Source organism: Cricetulus griseus, chromosome 6, assembly GCF_003668045.3.
Source record: "Cricetulus griseus strain 17A/GY chromosome 6, alternate assembly CriGri-PICRH-1.0, whole genome shotgun sequence".
Lineage (NCBI taxonomy): Eukaryota > Metazoa > Chordata > Mammalia > Rodentia > Cricetidae > Cricetulus > Cricetulus griseus.
Genome location: NC_048599.1, coordinates 42641894 through 42664608, shown reverse-complemented (window position 1 = coordinate 42664608; position 22715 = coordinate 42641894). Strand labels below are relative to the sequence as shown.

Here is a 22715-nt window from a genome sequence, read left to right as displayed (position 1 = left end):
CTGGATTCCAGGAGTGTGGATCTCTGCTTCTGCTTCCATCAGCTACTGGATGAAGGCTCTAGGATGGTATATAAGGTAGTCGTCAATCTCATTATAGGGGAAGGGCATTTCAGGTAGCCTCTCCACTATTGCTTAGATTCTTGGGGTCATCCTTATGGATTCCTGAGAATTTCCCTAGTGCCAGGTTTCTTGTTAAGTCTACAACATTGTTTTGTTTCTCACTCACAGTTCTGAAAGCTCGGTGAGCAGCCAGGATGGCTCTATCCACTCACCTCCTGTTTGGGTCCTTGTGCAGCTTCATGCATGAACATAATGGAGGATATGTATAACAATGGGCACGATCTGGTTTTTGTTTATTTTTATTTTTGTACAGTGTATGTATTTGATCACATTCACCTACCTTACCACAACTATCCGGAGACCCACCCCCCTCCCCGACTCACCCAACTTTGTGTCACCTTTTCATTAAAACCCTTCAAAACCAATTTGCACTGTCCAAATACCCTTGAATGTGCAAGCTTCCAATGGAACATGGTCAACTTATCAGAGGCTTTTCTCCTAGAGAAAACTCTCCCAATAGCAAACAACTGGATTTTGTTCAATGGCAAGGGTGGGATAGTGTGTCCAACTCTCCATGCTGGGATCTGATCTGGCATGAGCTTGCACTGGTTCTGTTCAAGTAAGTTTCTATGTACAGCTACCCTGCTGTATCCAGAAGATGTTCACTTGTACCATCCACCATCTAGGACTCTTAAACTCTTTCTGCACACCCTTCTGCAATGATCCTTAGCCTTGCATTCTGATTATATTTAAGACATGCTCCACAAGATGAAACCCATACCTAGCACCAATAGCAGGCTAAGAACCTGTGACTAGACAGATCAGAGACCCCAGGGAAGACTCTACTATTATTATGGAGATAAATGGACATAGTATTAAACCAACTTTTAATGACTTAGTTTTATGTGCATAGATCAGTGCATCTCTCAACCCTCACCTGAAAGCTTCTATTTGTCACAGGTGTTAATTAACACAAAGACCCACAGCTGGCCAGAGTGCAGAGACTAAAAGAGATCTGTTTCTACACAACCCAGATGTAAAATGTTTCTCAGCTAACGAGTAATGCAAACCATCTTAATTGTTAGAAACTAAATCGTTACTTAAAGAAAATGTTAACATTTAAAATAAAAGTATTAAAAAAAATAAAAGTACCTTGGATGAATCAAGGCCTAACTCTTCCAGTGTTCTAGGTCTTCCCATATTCCAATCCTAACATAATGAAAAACAGTACTCTCTTTTACCACCACCAAGCAGAACTACTGGTGTGGATGCTTTTTGATCACTCATTCTGGAATGCTGAGTTGTCATTGCCACTTCACCTGTGGGTGCGTCTGTCCTGCTAATGGTGCATCACACAGCATCACCACATCAGCCATCACTGCTAGAGACAGCAAAGAGTTCTGGCGCTAAAGGCAACAACACAATGTCATGTACCCCACCACCACCACTACCCTGTTGTTTTGAGGGTTTTTCCTATATGTTCATTTTGTCTTTATTACTGAGTAGAAGAAATGAGTGTCTAGTACATATGGAGTATCAACATTAAATTAAATGCCATTCTGCACTGTGTGCTTGGGGGCCTTTGTTTCTTTTTCTTTTCTTTTCTTTTCTTTTCTCTTCTTTTTTTTTTTGGAAGATAAGTTTGTATTTATGTACAGAAAACTTAGCGGTGAGTTAACCCAGTGTAGTAGCGACTTCTTTAGCCTTTGCCTTTTCCAGCTTGGCAATTCGAGCCACAGATTTAGGACCCAGGACATTGCCTCCCCAATGGCGTCGGATGTCATCATATCTGTCGTTGTAATTGGTCCTAATTGCTTCCACCAGCTTAGCCAGAGCACCCTTGTCTTCCGAGTTAATCTGTGTGAAGGCAACGGTGGTACATGTTTTCCTTGGACCAGTCGTCCCAGCCTGGCTTTTCCCTTGATGATGCAGTAGGGGACCCCCATCTTCCGACACAGGGCAGTCAGGAAGACCACCAGCTCAATGGGGTCTACATCGTGGGTGATTACCACCAGCTGAGCCTTCTTGTTCTCCACCAAGGTGGTGACTGTATTGACTCCTGCTCGAAAAACAGGTGGCCTCTTAGTTGGGACCCCTTTGCCAGCAGCCTTCTTCTCAGCACGGGCCAATAGTCTTTGCTTCTTCTCCTGCTTTGTCTCTGGCCTGTACTTGTGGGCAAGCTTGAGCAGCTGGGTAGCTGTTTCCCGGTCCAGGGCCTGGGTGAACTGGTTAATGGCAGGAGGAACTTTAAGCCGCTTATAGAGGATGGCCCTTTGCCGCTGCAGCCGAATGTATCGGGGCCATTTGACGAAGCGTGTGAGATCTCGTTTGGGCTGGATGTCCTGCCCAATGCCGAAGTTCTTAGGCCTCTTCTCAAACAAAGGGTTCACCACCTTCTTGGCCTCCTGTTTCTTCACGACGGTGGGGGCCGGGGCCACCTTCTTCCCCTTGGCCTTCTTTCCCTTGGGCATCTTGCTCGGCTGCAGAAGAGAGTGCCAGGGGCCTTTCTTTCTTATGTAGGGTCCTTCCGTAATTCTGTGGTTCCTCTGCAACTTCATGTAAATAAAGATGAAGCAACCTTTTGTTTCCTTGCCCATCTCTCCTTTCTGCTCTCTGATTAAAGCTGTGTCCGGGAAGGTACAGGAGTGTTTCTTGTTCGCATGACCCAGATCTTCAACCACTTTCAGCATAGCCAGCTGTTTCGTTCAGCACATACTTCCGGAGGAGGAATATCCTCAATTAAAATGCCATTTCTGAAGTGTCATCTCAAGATTTCTGACGCAATTTCGAGTTGTTCCATCTCTCCTCTCATTGTAGATGCTGAGATGTCATTTTTTCCCTTAAATGTTTGTTGTAGTACAAATAATATAAACCCAGAAACAGATATTAGGGTTGAAGCTGAAGATCAGAAAAGCAAAGCAGCTGGCCACTAGCTCTCACCTCTACCTCAGGCTGAAAGGACTGTCCTGTCCTCAGCATGGCTGGAGACTAAATCTCTGAGACTGAATACTGAATATCTGCTCCCATTTTATATACCTCTCTACAGCTGGGATTAAAGGCATGGGATCCCATGTGCTGAGATCTCCATTGTCTGAGCTTTCTTTTAGACTGATTCACTCTAATGTAACCCTGGGTGGCTTTGAACTCACAGAGGCATGTTTAATCCCTGATCCCAGGAGTGTACCACCACTGCCGGGCCTCTATGGCTAACTAATGTGGCTGCAGGAATTAAAGGTGTGTATAACCACTGCTTGATTCTATGGTTGTGACTAGCTTTGCATTTTGATCTCCAGTGGCTTTATAAATCATAAACAATGTTTCAACACAGTTTGTTGAAAAGTCAATACTCATACAATACATAACATCCTGGGATGGGGTGATTTAACAAGGGTCATGAGCATGTGGTACCCACTCTTACGGCATCTTCTGAGCTCTGGAAAAGAAGGGAGCAATATGGATGATGGAAAGTATACAGCAGAGCTTGAAAAGTGGCTTAGTGTGGGCAGTGAAGGTCCTGTGTTCATTGCTCAGCACCACAAGCAAATGGACATTGAAAGTTGCTAGCTTAAGCAAATTGATCAGGCCCCTTGTTGCACATATTGTTAAGCTACCTTGTGGATGCAATGAATAGTGTGGGGATTTTCTTTAGCCCTGGATCCTATTTCCCTGAGTACCTGCTGCACAATGGAGTCTTCTGGGTATTACAGCTTAGGACTTGCTTAACCCAAATCATAGTCTGAGACTTGTTTATCTTTGTTTACACTTCCTTGCAGCAAGTAGGAGCAATTTATTTTTCTTTTGCACCTATCTCCTGATGACAGGGAAAATAGCATGAGGGAAGCTGGGCCAGGAACAAACCAAAGTAAACATGAAGAACGGCCATAGTTGGTGCTCAGCACCACACCACTGAAATGCCTTAAAAGCAGTGGTTGTACAGACAAAAACTCTTGAAAGTTAATATCGGAAAGTCTGCTTGTCTTTGGTTCTTCGGAATTAATGCCTAAAGATGAATGCTCTCGGTGCTATGCTACATGGAAGTGAGGGAGGAGGTTGGGAGAAATGGAGAAGGAAAATGGAGAGCTTCACTGAAAGAGACCAGCCTTTTGAAAATGGCACCAAACCCAGGAATAGATAGTGGGATTTTTATTTGTTTGTTTTGTTTTCAGTGCAGCTTAGTACAGCATTGGCTAAATCTAGAAGAAAAAGAGCAAGTGAAAGCAAGCAGATTGGTTCTGGGACCCCATTGTGGCTTCTAGCATCTGGAGGTGTTAGCCCACTGTACGGGTTCTGCCTGGTCATGAGTTTGTGTGTATGCTCTGTATACTGCTGCCCACTCATGAGCATGTGGCTGGACCAGACAGCAGTCACACCTGCTGGTGAATGCCTACCAGCATTTAGTAAGGTCTCACCTCGGTGCTTGTTTAGAGCACACTAAAGTCCATGCAAATCCCCAGCCGCGTCCCTAACAAAAAGAACAAGATGTGAAAAAACAAATGACCCATTTGAAAAATTGACCAAGAACCTGAATAGAGAGTTCTCAAAAAAAAATCTCTCAAAAATGCCTGTCCATTGTCCCTAGAAATCAGGGAAATATAAACCAAAGCAACTTTAAGAGTTCATCTTACCCCAGTCAGAATGGCAAAGATCAACAAAACAACTCATGGCCTTCACTTTGTCTTTGGATTTTCCTCTTTATGGGAGGAAACTCATCATTGTGGTTGAATTTAGGACACCTCTTCCCCAGTCCAGAATGATTCCATTTTTATCCTTAACTGAAATTTATATCAACAGCCTACTTACAAGTAAGATCACATTCTAAAGTTTGTATAGACAGGGAGTTGGGGGGAGAGGTATTCAGTGTTTGTGTGAGGTGATAGATATAGGTCTAATTTCACTCTTCTGCATGTAGACATCCAGTTTTCCCAGCACCACTTGTTGAAGATGCTTTCTTCTTTCCCACTTATGTTTCTGACATCTTAGTCAAATATCACATGGCTGAAATTATGATGCTCATGTTTGAGTCTTGCTTTGTTCCATTGGTCTACAGGTCTATTTTTATGTCATTACCATATTGTCATTATCACTGTGGATTGTAATATATCTTAACATCTAGATTAGGGATCTTAACAATCCCTCCAGCATTGTTATTTTTTTCAGAGTTGTTTTTGCTATCAAGGATGTTTCATGGTTCCATATGAATTTTAACATAGTTTTTTTTTTTGGTATTTCTGTGAAGAATAAGATGGGGATTTTTATTGAGATTACATTGAATCTGAAAACAGCTTTTGGTAAAATGTTTTCTTCAATCCCCCCAACTTAATTCTACCAATCCATGATTGTAGGAAAGTTTCCTTTTCTACTCTCTTTATCTATCTCTTATAAAGAGATTTAAAGTTTCCATTGTAGAGGTCCTTCACTTCCTTGGTTAGGCTAATCCTGGATGTTATATTTTCTTGAGGCTATTGTGATTGGGAGAATATCTATGATTTCTGCCTCTGTGCATTTGCTGTTGGCATATAGAAAAGCTACTGATCTATGCAAATTGATTCAGTATTCTACAACGTTGCTGAATTTGTCTATCATATTTAGAGATTTTTCTGGTAGAATTTTTGGGATCTCTATTGTATAGCATCATATCATCTACAAATAGGGATAGTTTGATGTCTTGTTTCCCTATTTATATCCCTTTAATTTCCTTTGTATCCCTGGTACTTCAAACACACTGTTGAAAAGGAAAGGAGCTAGTTGGCAACCTTGTCTTTCCCAGACTTCAGTGGGATTACTTCAAACTTTTCTCCATTTAGGATATTGTTGGCTGTGGGTTTCTTATTATGTTGAGATGTATTCCCTCTAGCCCAGCATTCTCTAGACTTTCATCATGAAGGCGTGTTGTGTTTTGTCAAAGGCTTTTTCTGCACCTATTGTATTATCGTGTGATTTTTGTCTTTAGGTCCATTTATATGGTTTATTACATTTATTGACTTGCATATGTTTATCATCCCTGCATTTCAGTCAACTTGATCATGGTGGATAATTTTTTTGATATATGTATAAATTCTGTTTATTTAATGGAGAATTTTTGAATCTATGTTCATCAGATATTGACCTGTGGTTTTTATTTTTTATTGTGTCTTTATGTGGTTTTGATATTAGAATGATAGTAGCCCAAGTTGTACGTCCAGTGTCTAGATTGTACGTCTTGTGTCCGCGTGTTCATCATTGCATCGAGTTTACCAGTGATCATGCAGGGAAGGCCAGAGCAGCTGGAGAGATGTAGGCTGATCACATTAATCAACTTCCTCAATTTATACAAATTAATGAGTCAACAACTCCTGGCAGCTAACCACAGTGACTCATATTTGTGATCCCAACACTTGGGAGTCGAATTAGGAGGAGGATCAAAGCAGTTTAAGACCAGCCTGGGCTACAGAGTAAGACTCTACATCAAAACCAAAACCAAAACCAAAAAAACGAGATCCTTAGCAATTCACTCTAATAGCCCTGACTCCCTGTCCTCATTATTTGGGGGAAAAAAAGAGAATGTTCTCCAGGTGTTGACTTTTGCTATTTCTTCTTTTTGTTGTCTACCACTAACTGTATGTCACAGCCACATCTTAAGAATTTACCTACATTTTCTTGGTGTGTTTATTTCAACAGAACATTTATAGTTTACTGATTGTTTTTCAGATATTGTGGATGCTTTATCCGATCCAAAGAAATTTCTTTCAATCACAGAAAAGAGAGCAGACCAAATGAGAGCTATGGGCATTGAAACTGTAAGTAGAAACTGTGGGCTAAAGACAGTCAGGTTGGGTGGGTTGGTTTCCAAACAGAGGCTGCAAAATCAAGAGAAAGGTGATAGAGGAAGTTTAAAGAGGGTTTTCAAAACCAAGCTTATCAATTATCAGTTTTGCTCTACAAAGTGTACCACATTATATAAAATGTGGCCACCATCAGAAAGAGCCTCTTAGTCACCAGTGAGACATCTGGGGATATCTGTTACTTTATAAATGAAATAGGGACTCTCCATTAGAAATTATAGTCAAGAATTTTTTGTAACCCTGAAACACCAAATATTTGAGTTTAGTGAGGTAATGAAAGTAACGTTTATTATTGGAGACCCATTTCTTTGTGCTTGCATTCTGATGTTCCCTCTGTCCTTTTGTTTCTCTGTTTTAAGTGTTACTTGCTAGACTGTTCATGTTGGAGTACAACCTGCCAGTCTCTGAGAGCTAGAAAATGTCCTGCTTGAAAAGGAGTTGAGGTTGGGCAGTGGTGGTGCACACCTTTAATACCAGCACTCAGGAAGCCGAGGCAGGCAGATCTCTGTGAGTTCAAGACCAGCCTGGTCTACAAGATCTAGTTCCAGGACAGCCTCCAAATCAATACAGAGAAACCCTGTCTGGAACACCCCCAACCACCACCCACCCAAAAAGAAAAGGAGTTGAATTGTTTTTCTTTGTCTGGATCTTTTTTGTCCAGCATAAGGAAACCACATAGTCTTACTCCCCTTAGGCAAAGAACTTGTTTTGTTTTGTTTGAGACAAGGCCACATAATGTAGCCTCAGCTGGCCTACAACTCACATATAGACCAGGCTGGCCTTGAATTCATATAGGTCGACCTGCCTCTGACTCCTTAGTGCTGGGATTAAAGGTGTGGGTCACCAAGCCCAGTTTCAGGTAAAGATCTTTAAAGATCTTTAGGTAGGCTGAGGCTGGGAGGCTGAGGGGTCTCTCATTAAAGAAAAAAATGCTTCTGGTGGTACACATTCCAGTCACTGGGGATGTTTCTATTGCAGAGTGACATAGCAGATGTGCCCAGTGACACTTCCAAAAATGACAAGAAAGGCAAAGCCAACCCAGCCAAAGCAAATGTGACCCCTCAGAGCAGCTCTGAGCTCAGACCCACCACTACAGCCGCTCTGGGCTCTGGCCAGGAAGCCAAGAAAGGTGAGGTGCACTGCTGGACTCCTTGTCAACTTTGCAATTTTCACTTTGTTACAGATGGTTTTCTTGAAGGCATTTAGAATTGTCACTTTTAACAACTTTCATTAGGACATGACATGAGACCCAAAAACAGACTTATTGGAGAAGTTGCTTGATTTCCTTCCCTGGGAAGGGAATCAACGTTTGTACTTCATGGGCTGGAGCCCAAGCACCTTAACTAAACACTGTGTTATCCTTAACAGGACAGTGTTTACTTTGATGCCTGTTATGGCAAAGGTAGAGGAGTCCCTACTAGGCTGGTCGCTAACTCACTCCCTCTATCTTCCATACAACAACAGGCAGGGGGCTCATGGCTCATGAAGCAACAGAGTCACAAATGTCATGGGTAATTTCCCCATATGTAGAGATTGGCTTAACTGTTTAGTTTTAAAACCATCAGATGAGCATTTAAAGACCATTTTCAAATGGTTTTCTATGAATGAAACAACAGCTTATAAGACAGTGGTTCTTAACCTGTAGGTCACAACCCCTTTGGGAGTTGAACAACCCTTTCACAGGTATCACATATCAGATACCCTGTATATCAGATATTTAAATTATTATTCATAGCTAGCAAAATTACACTTATGAAGCAGCAACACAAATAATTTTATGGTTGGGGGTCACCAATACATGAAGAAATGTAATAAAGGGATCACAGCATTAGGAAGGTTGAGAACCACTGTCTTAAGTAGTGTCATCAGAATCATGTGACCCTGTGCTACAGGACAGCATGTATATAGGGAAACATCTATGCTGGGTTTTTATAATGGACTTCAGTTCATGATGACTGAGCATGCATTCTAACCGAATGGTACCCATTTCATATTGGCAGTTAAACATTTAAAATAGCCCCCCACCATAAATAACTCACTGTGTTCATTTTAATAGTAATTTCTTTTTCTCCTAATGGTTCCTTAATGTGTGTAGCCCGTGGTATAAGGAAATTAAGTTGTTCATACACATACATACATACATACATACATACATACATACAGTGCTAACAATTTAAGGAAAGATGTGACAGTTTTTCCCAACTGAAGCAGCCTGGTTATTTAGCAGGCAACTATGTGTGCATTGGGTTTGTGAAGCAAATTAGATGAAGCTGCACAAAAGTTTGCACTGGCCCCTGCAGCTGTTTGTCTGTTTATCTCAGGAAAGAACATGGAGTGAGGTAATGACCCAAGCTAAGGCATTCCCTTTCCAGCCCTGGTCAGTATTAGCACTGATACTCCTACAGAGATAGGCAGTGGAAAATGAAAGAGGTAAAGTTCTTATCTCATCCACATATCCATAGGGACTGTAGTAATTACAGTGTAAAGCAGCCCTGAAAACAGTGCGGCTCAAAGTGCCCATAGCTCTAAATGGGTCTGTACTTGGGTTTATAGCCGCCTTACCTTTGTTGCTCAACAAAGCTAGATTTGAAGGAACCAGGCAGCTGTCAATTTAACTCTAATGGCTTTTCCCCAATTTCACCCAAAAGGTAGGACTTACAGGCCATCTCATTTTTGTAGGGAGTCACCCTAGCCCCGCCCAATAGTCCTGGGGCAGGTACCAGGTGGACCTGGGGACTCGCCCATAAGGGCGGGGTGAAGGAAAGCCGAAATGACGTAAAGGGGCTTCTTAAGGGACTGCACGGGGGGACGGGGCTCTCTCTCTTTGTTCTGGCCGCGCTGGCTGGGTTCTTAACCTAGCTCTGGCCTGTGTTTCACCCGGCTGTGCTTTGAAATAAAGAGACCTTAATCCGATACATTTTTATACTTTATTCAGAAGACTTGGGAGCTGCAATAAGGCACCACCACACTAGGTTCTACGATGATGACGACGACGATGATGATGATGATGATGATGATGATGATGATGATGATGATGATAAAGGTCTATGTACCTTTGGGAATGCAATAAGCAGAGGAGGATAAGGGCAGGCCAATTGCAATTGCCAGCCCAAGCCAGTGCAAAGAGGACTAATTAGTTAGAATAGAAGAGGAGAGAGATTTTCCACCCCCATCAGCAAGGTCCAGAGAGGACTCAGAGATAAGATCCTCATTGAGTTGGACCTTGAAACATAGGTCTGATTCAACCTAAAGGAGAAGGGTAGGGAAACCAAGGGAAGGCCACTACCTGAAGGAAGTGGGCAGTAGAAAGTGGAAGCTGTGCACTTGCCCTGGTCTGAAAAGGCCTCTGGGACCACTCTGAGAAGGCAATGAAGGACACCATTGACAGTGTTGGCATCAGGATTCATTACCAGGAGAGATGCCCCAAGCCATCTAGAACCCTGGTACTCGGGACTGTCTTATAGCACTTACACATTTAGTAGTTTGGATGTGGAGCTTCAAGAGAAAAACAAAACAAAATGCAGATGTATTTCAAGAGACTCTGGGGTCACACTCTACAAAAGGATGGCAAGAACAATACAGGAGTTGAGGGAGGGACAATCTTGGTAGGAAAATGACTCTGGCTCCTGACAGCACTGAGTTTAAACTGGTGCTGATATGAACACGCTAGGTATAGAGGGGGAGGGACAGAGGAGTGGGGGGGGTAAGAGCCCTCAGGCAGAATCAATGATAGAAATGAATGAAAAATAAGAATAGAGGTCTTAAAATTATAGAATTCTTTTTGAGAAAGAATTATCTATTTAGAGAAGTTATAATGATAATATTTCTGTACAACCAGGGTTGCCTGGCTGCAGAGACCAGAAGCCTAGCTATCAATGACTTGAGGCATAAAATGTATGTTTTGATAGCATGTCAGTAGCCAGTAATGAAGAGACAGACTGGAAAATGTAAGGGAGTGCAGAGGGCTGTGGCCCCCTGGAAGATCGGATATGGATATGGGGGATGAAAGAGATCCACACTGCATCTCCTAGCTCTGCAGCCATACAGCAATGACCATACCCGTACTGCAATATTTTCTTCCATGTTTTAACAGTAAGGAATTAAACATACTGGGGTCCTAGTTAGTTTCTATGTTAGAGTTTGAGAAAGCAAGTTGATTTATGGAACTATGTTGATAATATCAAAAGCTTTATGTAGTAAAATTGCAATTAGCTATAACCTTTGGAACTTGAGAGGTGATTCCTGCTGATGTGCTTTCCTACCAGGCCAGCCAGCAGACATGAACTGTCCAACATGTGTCCTGTGGCCACATGGAGCAATGCAAGGGAGTTGAAATTAAGCTTGAACTCACTGTTCCTCGAATGCCCACATTCCAATACTCAGGAGCTACGTGTCTCTGGAGACCTCACACATAGGCTATCTCTGTTCCTGTCAGATGTCCTATTGACTGCACTGCCCTAAGCATGTATAACTGAACCAATTTTTTTTTCTGTAAAATGTGAGGTTTTCTTAACTGCTTAGGGGAATTAAAATTTTTGAACATTTGTATATTTCCCCAACAGTGCAAAATGTCATTGAGGAAGGTATATTGTTTTCTGGCTCCTGTTTATCAAGATTTGGTTAAGACCACAGCAAGGAAAGAAAGTCTTGTCAGTGTGGTCTAAATCCTTAAGACTTGCTAGATATCTGAGGACCTTGCAGTCTCCTAGAACCTGTGTTCTTTCTATAAACAAGAGAGCTGGCAGCCAAGAATAGGAGGCCCTTGGCCTTGCTGCATTCACCTGCTGCTTATACTGCCTTTCTCTTTCACTGTGCATTGTGAGGCCTGGGGTGGGTGCGGGGACTTGTGACAGCAGACATGAGATATCAGAAAATGATTCTGTACACTCTTCCAATCCTACCCTAAAATATCATGGATCCCAGAACTCGTTTTCCCAGTCAAGACTTTGCTTCTGCATTCACTAGACAGTGTAAATCTTAAAATGAGTAAGACCTAAAGGCAAGAGCTTGGGTCTCCATCCCTATCTTTCCCAAGTTCATCTTACCTGCCCTTGGGATCCCAATAGAAACCAATTATCCTTGAGTACACATTCATTTTATTTGCCTATGATGAAAATCTGCCATCAAACAACCATTAGGGATTCTTCTGCAATTGTGTTTGCCATGACTACTCTGAGTCCAGCCTTCACTCGGCTGTCGAGCAGGCTGGATGTATTTATTCCTCTAGTTTCTCAAGACAGAATCCTTTAAACAGGGAGTCTTGATTTCATTATTTCCTCTGTGTTGAAGACATTGCTATACTCAATAGCGTATTTCTTAAGTACTAAGGTTAAATTTGTCAAAAAGAAGCTCACAGAATCTTGCTTTTTGGTGATGGATGATTAAGTTAGAAATAGAGTTGCAAGTTAGTTGACTGATGCTCTGTACACACAGAGATAAGAATAGCTGCAACAGATACTATTGTGTCTGACCCCTCTATGGGGTCACTTTGCCAATAGCCAGCGCTAAGAAGCTAGTTGATTGGGAGTTACATCTACTCTTCTACAATTGTCTTAAGACTGTGAGAATTCCCCACCGAAATGCTTGGAAGGTTTCAGGAAAATTCAGACACTCTCAGCTGACACACGCGAAACCAGGAAGCTCCATTCATTCAGACAGAGCAACTCCTAAGCCATTATACATGGGAGCTCCAGAGAACCTGCCTGAGGCTGCTTGAGGCTGGGGCACATCTACCTGCTTCTTCCCCTGTCCTGTCCAAGGGCTGTCTTAGAGCTTTCTCTTGTGATCTCTAACTTATGTGGGCCTGAATCAGATTCTGGTAGAGAAGCAGGGACACAAACTTGATAGTGGCCCAGTTCAGTACATTGCTATAAGAATATAAGATGTTTCTGTCTGTAGCATGTAAACTGCTTTGGACACTTTAGGTGCAGCTTTAGAATGGAAGTTTATATTGTCTGTTATATACTCTAATTTTTAATATACATATTGACATTTTTATAACTTTTTTTAAAGGTATTGAGCTTATCCCACAAGTGAGAATAGAAGATTTAAAGCAAATGAAGGTAAAATGTTTTGACTACTTTCAAATGTTCTTGTACCATGCACACTGATAAAACAAGTATTTTTTCCTCACAAATTATAATTATTATGACTACCTCTGGAGAAGGAAAGAAGGGGAAAGAGAGAGAGAGAGAGAGAGAGAGAGAGAGAGAGATCTCCTTTTGAATCCTCCTTTTCTCTCCTGCAGGCTTACTTGAAGCACTTAAAGAAACAACAGAAAGAGTTAAGCTCTTTAAAGAAGAAACACGCAAAGGTACTGTGGGTTTTGCATACATGGGTGTGCATTTTGTTGGTTCTTTTTTTATTTTACTTTTAGATGTCTGATGAAGGCCTACCTCTTTTCTCTTGTGTTGTGTATAGTGAACCATTCCTTGCCCAGAATACTAGTTAGAAGCTAACTCTAGCCAACTGGCACGCAGTATCTTCATCTTACCTCACTCTTAACTGCCAGTGCCTTTGTTCCCAGGACACTGTCTAGTTTATGTGGGGAGATCCTAGCAGAGGGCACCTCTCACTTTTATTCTCAGGGTGGTGTAAGCCCTAGCCAATAATCTACTTCTGAAGTTTTCAGTATTTTTACTTTTCTTCACTAAAAAGTCTGTCAGACAGGGATCAGAAGAAATCTCTTTTTTAAAACTTTAAATTAGAAACCAGCTTCTTTTACATGTCAATCTCAGTCCCCCCTCCCTCCCCTCCTCCCCTGCCCCCCACTGACACCCTATCCCAACCCCTTTCTGCTCCCCAGGGAGGGTGAGGCCTTCCACGGGGGATCTTCAAAAATCTGTTATATCATTTGGAGCAGGGCCTAGACCCTCCCCACTGTGTCTATGCTAAGAGAGTATCCCTCTGTGTGGAAAAGGCTCCCAAAGTTCATTTGTGTACTAGTGGTAAATACTGATCCACTACCAGTGGCCCCGTAGATTGTCCAGACATTCAATCTAGGAAGTAGATATAAGATTAAGAGAATACCAAGGAGTGGCCCCCAGAGTTCCCCAGTGAGTTGAAAAGGTTTTCAATTCTCAGGCAGCATGCTTCTTTCTGGTCTTCTCCTACAGATGTGGGTGGGGGATGCAGAACTGAGGTGGGGTGGGAGGGATATAGAACTAAGGTGGGGTTGCAGAACTGTGGTGGGCAGGGTGGGGGATGCAGAACTGAGGAGGGCCATGGGCAGGGGTGCAGAACTACTTTTCTGTCTTGAGAAGCCACTGTCAGGATCCCGGGGGTCCTCTTCATGAAGTGCAAAGAGAGACAGAGAAGCTCTCTTTCTTAGTCTGAAAGGACTTTGAAGCTCTTGCATGTAAACATTACGTGCTTACTTCCCACTCTGCCCAGGCCCCACTCAGACCTGCGCTTCCTGCCAGGAGTCAAGGATAAACTCACTAATGTGCCAGTGGCATGGGGAAAAAACTTGTTATTTCTCCTCAGTTTGTTCTCCTTGGAGAGGTCAGAACTTATCCTGGCCAGTGAATGTTCCCTGTGCTGTGGGATTGATAGTTAAGCATGTTTACTGACAGGTGGTTTCAAAGACTGTTAGAGACTTTCATGAGTACCAATGTCTTAGTTACTTTTCTATAGAGTGACAAAATGCCATGACTAAGGCAACTTATAAAAGAAAACATTTAATTGGGAACTCAGTGTCAGAGGGTGAGTCCATGGTCATCATGGTGGGGAAATTTGCAGCAGGCCAGCATGGCACCGGAGAAGTAGCAGGGAGCTTCTTACATGTTAAGACAACAACCTGGGGGAGGGAGGGAGGGAGGAGGGAGGGGGGAGGGAGAGAGGGAGGGAGAAGGGGGGAGAGAGACGGGGGGGGGGGGAGGGAGGGAGGGAGGGGGGAAGGAAGGGAGAGAGAGAGAGAGAGAGAGAGAGAGAGAGAGAGAGAGAGAGATTAGGATTAGTGAGTGTTTTGAAACCTCAGAGCCCATCTCCAGTAACACAACTCCTCCAACAAGGCCATACCACCTAAACTCTCCAAACAGTTCCATCAACTGCAGAACAAGCATTTAAACATATATGAGCCTATGGGGGAATGTCTCATTCAAACCAGTGCACCCTATTGTGAAATTCAATTCATGGCCTAAAGAGGAGACAGCACAGACTTCTTGTGTCGGGGGGGAGGGGGAGGACACAACAACTTGTTGTGTTGTGTGGGATAATAAAGGCAGAGATGTTTAAAGTGTGGATTTCATTTTCATTGTTGATTTGTAAAAGTTTGGACAGTGTAAAGTGTTAGGATTTAGGCATTATGCTGGCCTGCCCCTATAACCTGGCAGAATGCACTCAGGCAGTACCCAGGTTAGCCCAGGGTTCCATGAATGCTAGTCTGTTTGTCCCCCATCTAGGTCACCTTAGCCTGCCATGGAATCTTCTAAGGTTCACCACAGACTTTATTGAAACATGTGGTGCTATGAGCCATGACTCAGATACAGGAAGAGGGAAATGAAATAATTACTTTAGCCATTAGGAGTGAAGTTGGTACCCACATACCACAGTATAATCAAACAGATTTCCCTTACTGAATCTCTGTCTTGATGGCCACTGTGTCAGTCAGAAACATAAATCCTCTTAGGTCATTCAGCAACTCTTTAACATGCAAACAGGAAATCCACTGTGGGTGAAAATAACAGCAGAGAGAGCAGCAGCTAAAAGTTCTTCCAGCTCAGCGCTCATTTGCATTGTCTCTCCCTGGAAGGAAGTTCCTCTCAAGTAGCTGTTTTGCACACAAGGAAACCAAGGACCAGTTAAATCAAGACCTTTAATCAATGTCCCAGAGTTGGGGACCAGCAGGGCTGGTAATTGAACCCAAGCCATCTGAGTCCAGGCCTGATATTCTTGTATTAGTCATGTAGTGAATTAGATGCTTCAGTAAGTAAGTAAAGCTCCCTTCCTTGGGACAAACACAGTGACAACACATGAGATGATAAGGGTTTTCCTTCCTTCCTTCCTTCCTTCCTTCCTTCCTTCCTTCCTTCCTTCCTTTCCTTCCTTCCTTCCCCTTCCTTCTCTTTCTTTCTTTCTTTCTTTCTTTCTTTCTTTCTTTCTTTCTTTCTTTCTTTCTTTCTTTCTTTCTTTCCTGATAGGGGTTTTCTTAATTCATGAAACATGATCTACTCCCTAAATGCAGGAGTGTTGATTCCCTGTCTGCTTGATGAGAAAAAAGGCAAAGGATGTAAAGTGCTTGTTTGTGAAATTGTTTCTATCAGAAAACAAAATAAAACAAACTGTCCAGCTTCCCCTTCAGCATGCCCTGGGTTCATTCTATATTTTTTTTCCTCCCTAGTTGACAGGAGCACATTCATTTCAGTTACTGACCACTAGATCCCATATGGCTGGATAAATCCAAGTTACCTTCCCTTGCAGAAAGTAACTTGAAGATTCTTAAAGCCCCTACATTATAATAAGGTGAAAAGAAAGGTTTTCTTTTTATTTTAATTTGTTTATTTTAAATCCCCACCATAGTTTCCCCTCTCTCCTCTAGTACCTCTCCCATCCTCCCCATCTCTTCCCTGCCCCCACTCCCCATTCCACTCCTCCTCTGTTTCTATTCAGAACAGGGCAGGTCTCCCATGAATATCAGCAAAGCATGGCATATCAAGTTGCAGTAAAACTAAGCACCTCACCTTGCCTTGTGTTAAGGCTGAGCAAGGCAACCCAATATGAGGAATAGGTTCCCAAAGGCCAGCAAAAGTTAATGACAGCCCCTGTTCCCACTGTTAGGAGTCCCACAAGAAGGTCAAGCTACACAACTGTAACATATATGCAGAGGGCTTAGGTCAATCCCATGCAGCTCCCTGGTTGTTGGTTCAGTCTCTGTGAGCTCCTATGAGCCCAGGTTAGTTGATTCTGTGGGTTTTCTTGTGATGTCAATGACCCCTCTGACTCCTGTAATCCTACCCCCCACCTCTCCTCTTCTGCAGTAAACAGATTTTCTTCTTAAATCCTACTATCTTTGTGTAGATTTCCATAGTAGCTAGATAGTGTACGTGTTTTTTGGAGGAAACATTAGCCTTCAGAATTCTCTGGAATAAGTAACAGTTAAAGTACGGTAAAATGTTTTCCACTTTATGCCTGCCTTTCAGGGAGCCTTTCTAAGCAGTCAACTGCATTTTTCTGCTTCTTTTTCATGCTCTCTTACACTTCAGAAGTTGAAGTCATACTGTGCATTAGAAGCTTATGAATGAATTCCTTCTCTCACATTATATGAGAGAAGGCTGTTCAGCCTGCATTATATTTATGAAGCCTGAATTTGGGGATCTTATATAGAGCTAGTTGATAAATGAGACTAACATTTATGCAGTGCCACTTTGCATTACCCCAAACCTAAATAATACTCTCCACGGTTTAGACATGAATAAACTGAAATTTAGAGAGTGTTCCTTGCTGAGGGGAATGTAACTAGGCATGTGCTACTTACATACCTTTTACTACTCATCACACTGTCTAATTTTATAAAGAATATTTCTGGACTATTTACATTGTTTCAAGTACTTTGCAAAGAATTACTTTCTAAAAATGAAACCTCTTTTTTATAGACACTCTATAAATTTTATCTATAATAATTAATATTTCTTCACTCTTATCTCAGTCAGCTTCTCAGATAAAGAACATATGAGTGTTTACTTGTGTGCATATACTTGGGCTGAGTCTGCAAACAGGCTTGTCTTTAACATGGGCAAATGAAAACTAAGGAAGCACAGAGAGAGCATGTAACAAATTCCTTTTCCTTGGGGACATTAGTACTTTGTCTCATTTGACTTTATTTAACTGTCACCAATTTTTGTATCTGAAAAACATTTTAAATGGAAATGACTAGCCAATACATATGTTTACTTAAACATTCATTCTTTTAAAAAGTAAATTTCCTTTATTCTTGAGAATTTCATACATTCATACAATGAAATATGATATTTAATCCTATCCGCTCCAGTTCTCCCAATGTATCCATCATCCAGCTTCTTGTCTTTTTTTTAATAACCCACTAAATCTATTATTGCAATGTAGCTAATATGTTCTTGGGTGTGGGTTCATCCACTGGAACATGGAAAATCTACCAATGGGAGGACCTCAAAAAGAATGATGCTATCAATTTCCAATAGCTCCTCAGTAAGGGGTTGTAGACAGAAGTTTCTGTTCTGCCTAGTCCCACAAACGTTTAGTCCCAAATATACACAAAGGCTTATACTAATTATAAAATGTTTGGCCAATGACTCAAGCTTATTATTGTCTACTTCTCTTAATTATTAACTCATTTCTAAACTAGGTATTGCCACCATGAGGCTGTGGCTTACCTGTAATGCTCCAGCATTGCTACTCCTTTGGAAGCTAAGTGGCATCTCCCTGGCAGCTCCTCTCTGCCTTCCTCTCCCAAGCATTTTCCTAGTCTGGTAGCCCTGCCTATACTTCCTGCCTGGCTACTAACCAGTCAGCATTTATTCACCAACCAATAAGAGAAACATATATTCACAGCATACAGAAGTACATCCCCCATCAAATGGTGAAGCCAGGATAAGCACCTCCTCCATCTGTGCTAAAATTCTGAATGGCTTGATCATGGTGCAGGTCTTTTGTAGGTAACCACAGCTGCTATGAGTTCACGAAAGTGATGACAGTGTTATACCCGGAAAATAGCATTTTACAACATTCTTCCACATCCTTACATTATTTCCTTGCCCTATTTTTACAAGAAGTCAAGAGTTGTTAAAGATGCACCCTATCTAAATCCAGGTGCTCATTCTCTTTTCAGCCCTTGGACCAATTAGGAGCCTGCATGGAATGCTGCCCACTGATAGTGCTGCTCACTCTTTCTGATCCTGGTTGAGAGTACATAGAATGTATAGAAGACAATTTGGCAAGGTGACCATTTAACAAAATGACAATAGCAGGATCTATTCTGGGGCCTATGATCTCCTAAGCCCTGACCCTTTGACTAGGATTATAGGACCAGGATAAACTTCCTCCTCGTGGAGCAGGCCTCAAATCCAATCAGAAAGTGGCTAACTACCCTTTAACAGTCATGCCAGTATTGTGCCAAGAGACACATCTTGTCTAGCAGATTGATATTGTGTCATGCATGGCCCAACACTGGGTAAGCTGTGGAATGTCTATTATCTCCCACCAGCCTACATAGCACTTTCTGGCAATATGAAAGCTGCCCAACAGGGAAGAAGTTCCCCAATCAATTTGAGATTAATTTCTGTATGCCCCATAGACAACCAAAATGTGTGATATCTTTAGCAACAGAGTCTTATTGTGTAATTATAATTGGTAACCAAGGACAATGGCAGCCATCTGTGTTGTACTAGACATGTCTGAGGACTCCATGGCCAATAACTCTTAGGGAGGTACATCATGCTTACAACGAGATTATTATTTAATAAGTCGTGTCTCCTGGGAATGGTGTTATCCACCAATGCAAGGAAATTGCGTTTGAACTATTTTTAAAAGGTATATTTTAAAATTAGCTTACTAATAAGTTAAAACTCAGGTGAAGCCTATTATCTCATAACCCAATTAAAATATAATTGGAGGAATAGCATAGTACTACATGTGATATGAAAGAAGGGGATAGTTAAGGGTTATAGGATTAAGCAGACATGTGAGTGGGGAGATGGGGGAGAGAAGAGGGTAGTAGGTGGGCTAACCAAAACTAGGAGTATATAAACATTTATTAGATATCTTTCTGTTAGTATGTAAGGGAGCACTATGATTATATTAGCTTACTAGTTATCTTTTCCTTGGTAACAAGCCATCCTGAAATATATTGACAAGCCATCTGTTTAGCTTACAGGTTTGTGGGCCATTTGGACTGACTTCATCTGGAAACTTCCCCTGATCTCTTCCTGGACTCTCTCTCTCATATTCTACCACGGCCAGTGTAGGAAGCAGTGGACAGTTAGGGACCTGGCTGGCTTGGAAAACCCCTCCTGCACTACTTTCTGTAATATAGCTGTTCATCTTACATGCCAGTCTGGACCTGTTCAAATGACAGAAGTCCTTAAGACCAAGCAGAACATGCCAGGCTCCTAGGACTTCTGGCTCAGACCTATCACTCCATCACTTTCTCCTCAATTACTTGACCAAATAAAGTTCTCAGTTCTGTTCCACATTAAGAGATGAAGACTCCCCCATTGGACAAGTAGCAGGGTTGAATAGAGAGATATGACTGTGACCATGATTGCAAATACTCACCCAGCTACTGAAAAGATGGCATTATCTCCTCATAGAGGGCTCAGATTGACAAAATCACTGGGCATTTAAATGGTAGAGCCAGGATGGGACCTAAATTCAATCTGACTTGAAAATGCAGGGTCTTAGCTATTTTACCCATCCACCTCCAGATTTCCACAGGCTGGCTTTTATTTCCATACCTCATCTTCTGCATGGTCTGAGGAACAGGGTTTTAGAATAATGGAGACTGTCAAGGCAAAATATCTCTCTTTCTTCAGAACAATTTTTCAGCATAGAATTGTTGGACTGGAATTCTAAGGCTTCACAAAAATGTGTTGTCTTGTGCCAGCTGAGACTTAGTTGAAGTCTCCAAGCAAGGTGTGGAAATGCATTTTTCTTCATTCATGGCCATTTTTTCTTTTTCCCTCTTTTATTGAAATAGAGTTTTTCTCACATAATATATCCTGATTATGGTTTTCCTTCCTTCCTCTCCTTCAAGTTCCTCCTCACCTCAAATCCCATTCTGATTGATTTCCTTTCTGTCTCTCATTAGGAAACCAAGAGGCTTCTATGGGATAGTAATAAAATATAATAAGATAATACAAAACTAACACATTGGAAAGAACTAACACAGATGGAAAAGAGCTTAAGGAAAGACACAAGAAATAGATATAGACACAGAGACCCATTTGTCACAGGCTTACGAATCCCATAAAAACACTAAACTGAAAGCTATAATATATACCTAAAGGACAGTGAAGGCCCTGTGAATACTGCCTCAGTCTCTGTGAGTTATATGTGGGTCAATCCTGTTGAGTTAGAAGGCCGTATTTCCTTGGTGTCTTCCATCCCCCTTTGATTAATATCTGATTATGTCCTCTATCATAAGGCTCCTAGTACAAGTCTTAGTTATCATCTGTGGAAGCAAGGTCCTATTGAAATCTCCTGGCACAATGTCTCATTACCATTTGAGCAGTAGGGAGAAAGCTTCCACAGGGAACTGTGTTGAAGGTTATACTAGAGGTAAGTCAGGCAACTGTGCCTAGAGACAATCTTCAAATAAAGTCAGGTAGAGAACAAGGTGCCTTCCTCCAGGGTATGGGGGATAGGGGAGTCCTCCATGTTGCCCAACTTGGAGAGAGCTGCCAGGCCACAGTAGACTGCAACCTCCAACCAGCAGGGCCTCCCAGCACTGAGTGTGTGTTTCCATTTCTCCTTTGGTAGTGTTTAGAGTATCTTCCTGTACCAAAGCCAGTAGCATGTAAGGGTGAAGGCTCTCTGTAGGCACAGTATAATATTACTCAGCAGTTAAAAACTAAACCCAAACAAACAAAGAAAATCGTGAAATTCACAAGTAAATGGATGAAGCTAGAAAAAAAAATCACCATGAGAAAATTAACCGAGATGCAAAAAGACAAATATGGTATTTATTCACTTATGTGTAGACATTAGCTGTAAAGTCATCAGTAAGCAGGCTACAATATGCAGCCACAGAAGTTAGGAATCAAATAAGGAACTAGGGGGAGAGGCATGCAGATCTCCCTCGGAAACGGAAATGCAATAGGCAGTTATGGATGGGGGGAGGGTCCAGTAGGAAAGAAAAGGAAGGAGGAGGATGAGGGAAGGAATATGAGGAGAGACATCTAAAATTAAAGGTCATCTGAGGGATAGTATAGAAACCTATTACAGTAGAAGCTTCCTAAAATGTGTACATATTAAAATATATAGATATATGGAGGCAGTCTAAAGGAAATCACCAAACAATGGAGGGACCGAGCCCAAACTGGCCATCTGTTGTCAGTCACCAAATGAAGCTTCCAGAACCAGGAATTGGTTACATCTAATTGAGTTATTGTTCAAAGGAGTCCCATGGGAATGACCCCCCTGCCAAGCCAAGGCTGCTTTCAAGACTGTAGGTTGCTCTCTACAAACTGACAGCAAAGCCATATTGCTGAAGACAGCACCTACACAACTTATTGAACATGGAAATGCATGTTAAACAAGTGTCTTATCTCATCTATGTACATTTCCAGACATGAAGGTTAGCCACAAGGTGAAACAACAAATAAGAGTGTGAACGTGAGAATCTGCCATTTATAAAAGAAAGCCCTTGAAACAGGTCTGTGATACAGTGGTAGGATACTGAGACAAAAAAAAAAAAAAAAAAAAAAAAAAAAAGACAGGGAAGACAGGGTTAATGATCATTGGAACAACCCTTGCCTGTTTATGGTCAATTGTGCTCGGAATGCAGCTGGTAATTAGGCTCCTAACTGTCTCCGGATTTGAACCACTTTTTCAATTTGAAGTGGAAAATAGGGCCATGGTTCTTAAAAACCCATCAGACTAGACACAAAAAAGTAAAGAAAATAGCAATCCTACCTAGCATGTAAGTTCAAATCTAGGGTCACTTTCATTAAGAGACAAAAATGTTTTTCAGTTGTCCATGTTGGTCCCATTCTTAAAAGATAATGTTTGAAATCCCAGGTTAGAGAAGTATGACTAGTAACATGATAAAAGCATGAGAATTCAGATGCCCTCAGCCATTAAGAAAGAAGAGGAATTGGTCTTGTCTATATGGTCAGAAAAGTGCACTTAATTCCTGTCCAA

At 41.8% G+C, this 22715-nt stretch overlaps 1 protein-coding gene and 1 pseudogene across 2 annotated transcripts in view; one reads left to right on the top strand and one right to left on the bottom strand.

The window, feature by feature from the left end:
- The window catches only part of Plcb4 (phospholipase C beta 4), a 304729-nt gene that overhangs the window by 262373 nt on the left and 19641 nt on the right, over nt 1-22715 (top strand). For both annotated transcript variants that reach the window (XM_035446711.1, XM_035446712.1), the window contains 4 exons: nt 6748-6836; nt 7860-8010; nt 12894-12943; nt 13129-13194. In XM_035446711.1, the coding sequence (XP_035302602.1) occupies nt 6748-6836; nt 7860-8010; nt 12894-12943; nt 13129-13194 (356 nt within the window). The remainder of the gene's footprint in view (nt 1-6747; nt 6837-7859; nt 8011-12893; nt 12944-13128; nt 13195-22715) is intronic.
- Nucleotides 1735-2545, bottom strand: LOC107979270 (annotated as a pseudogene).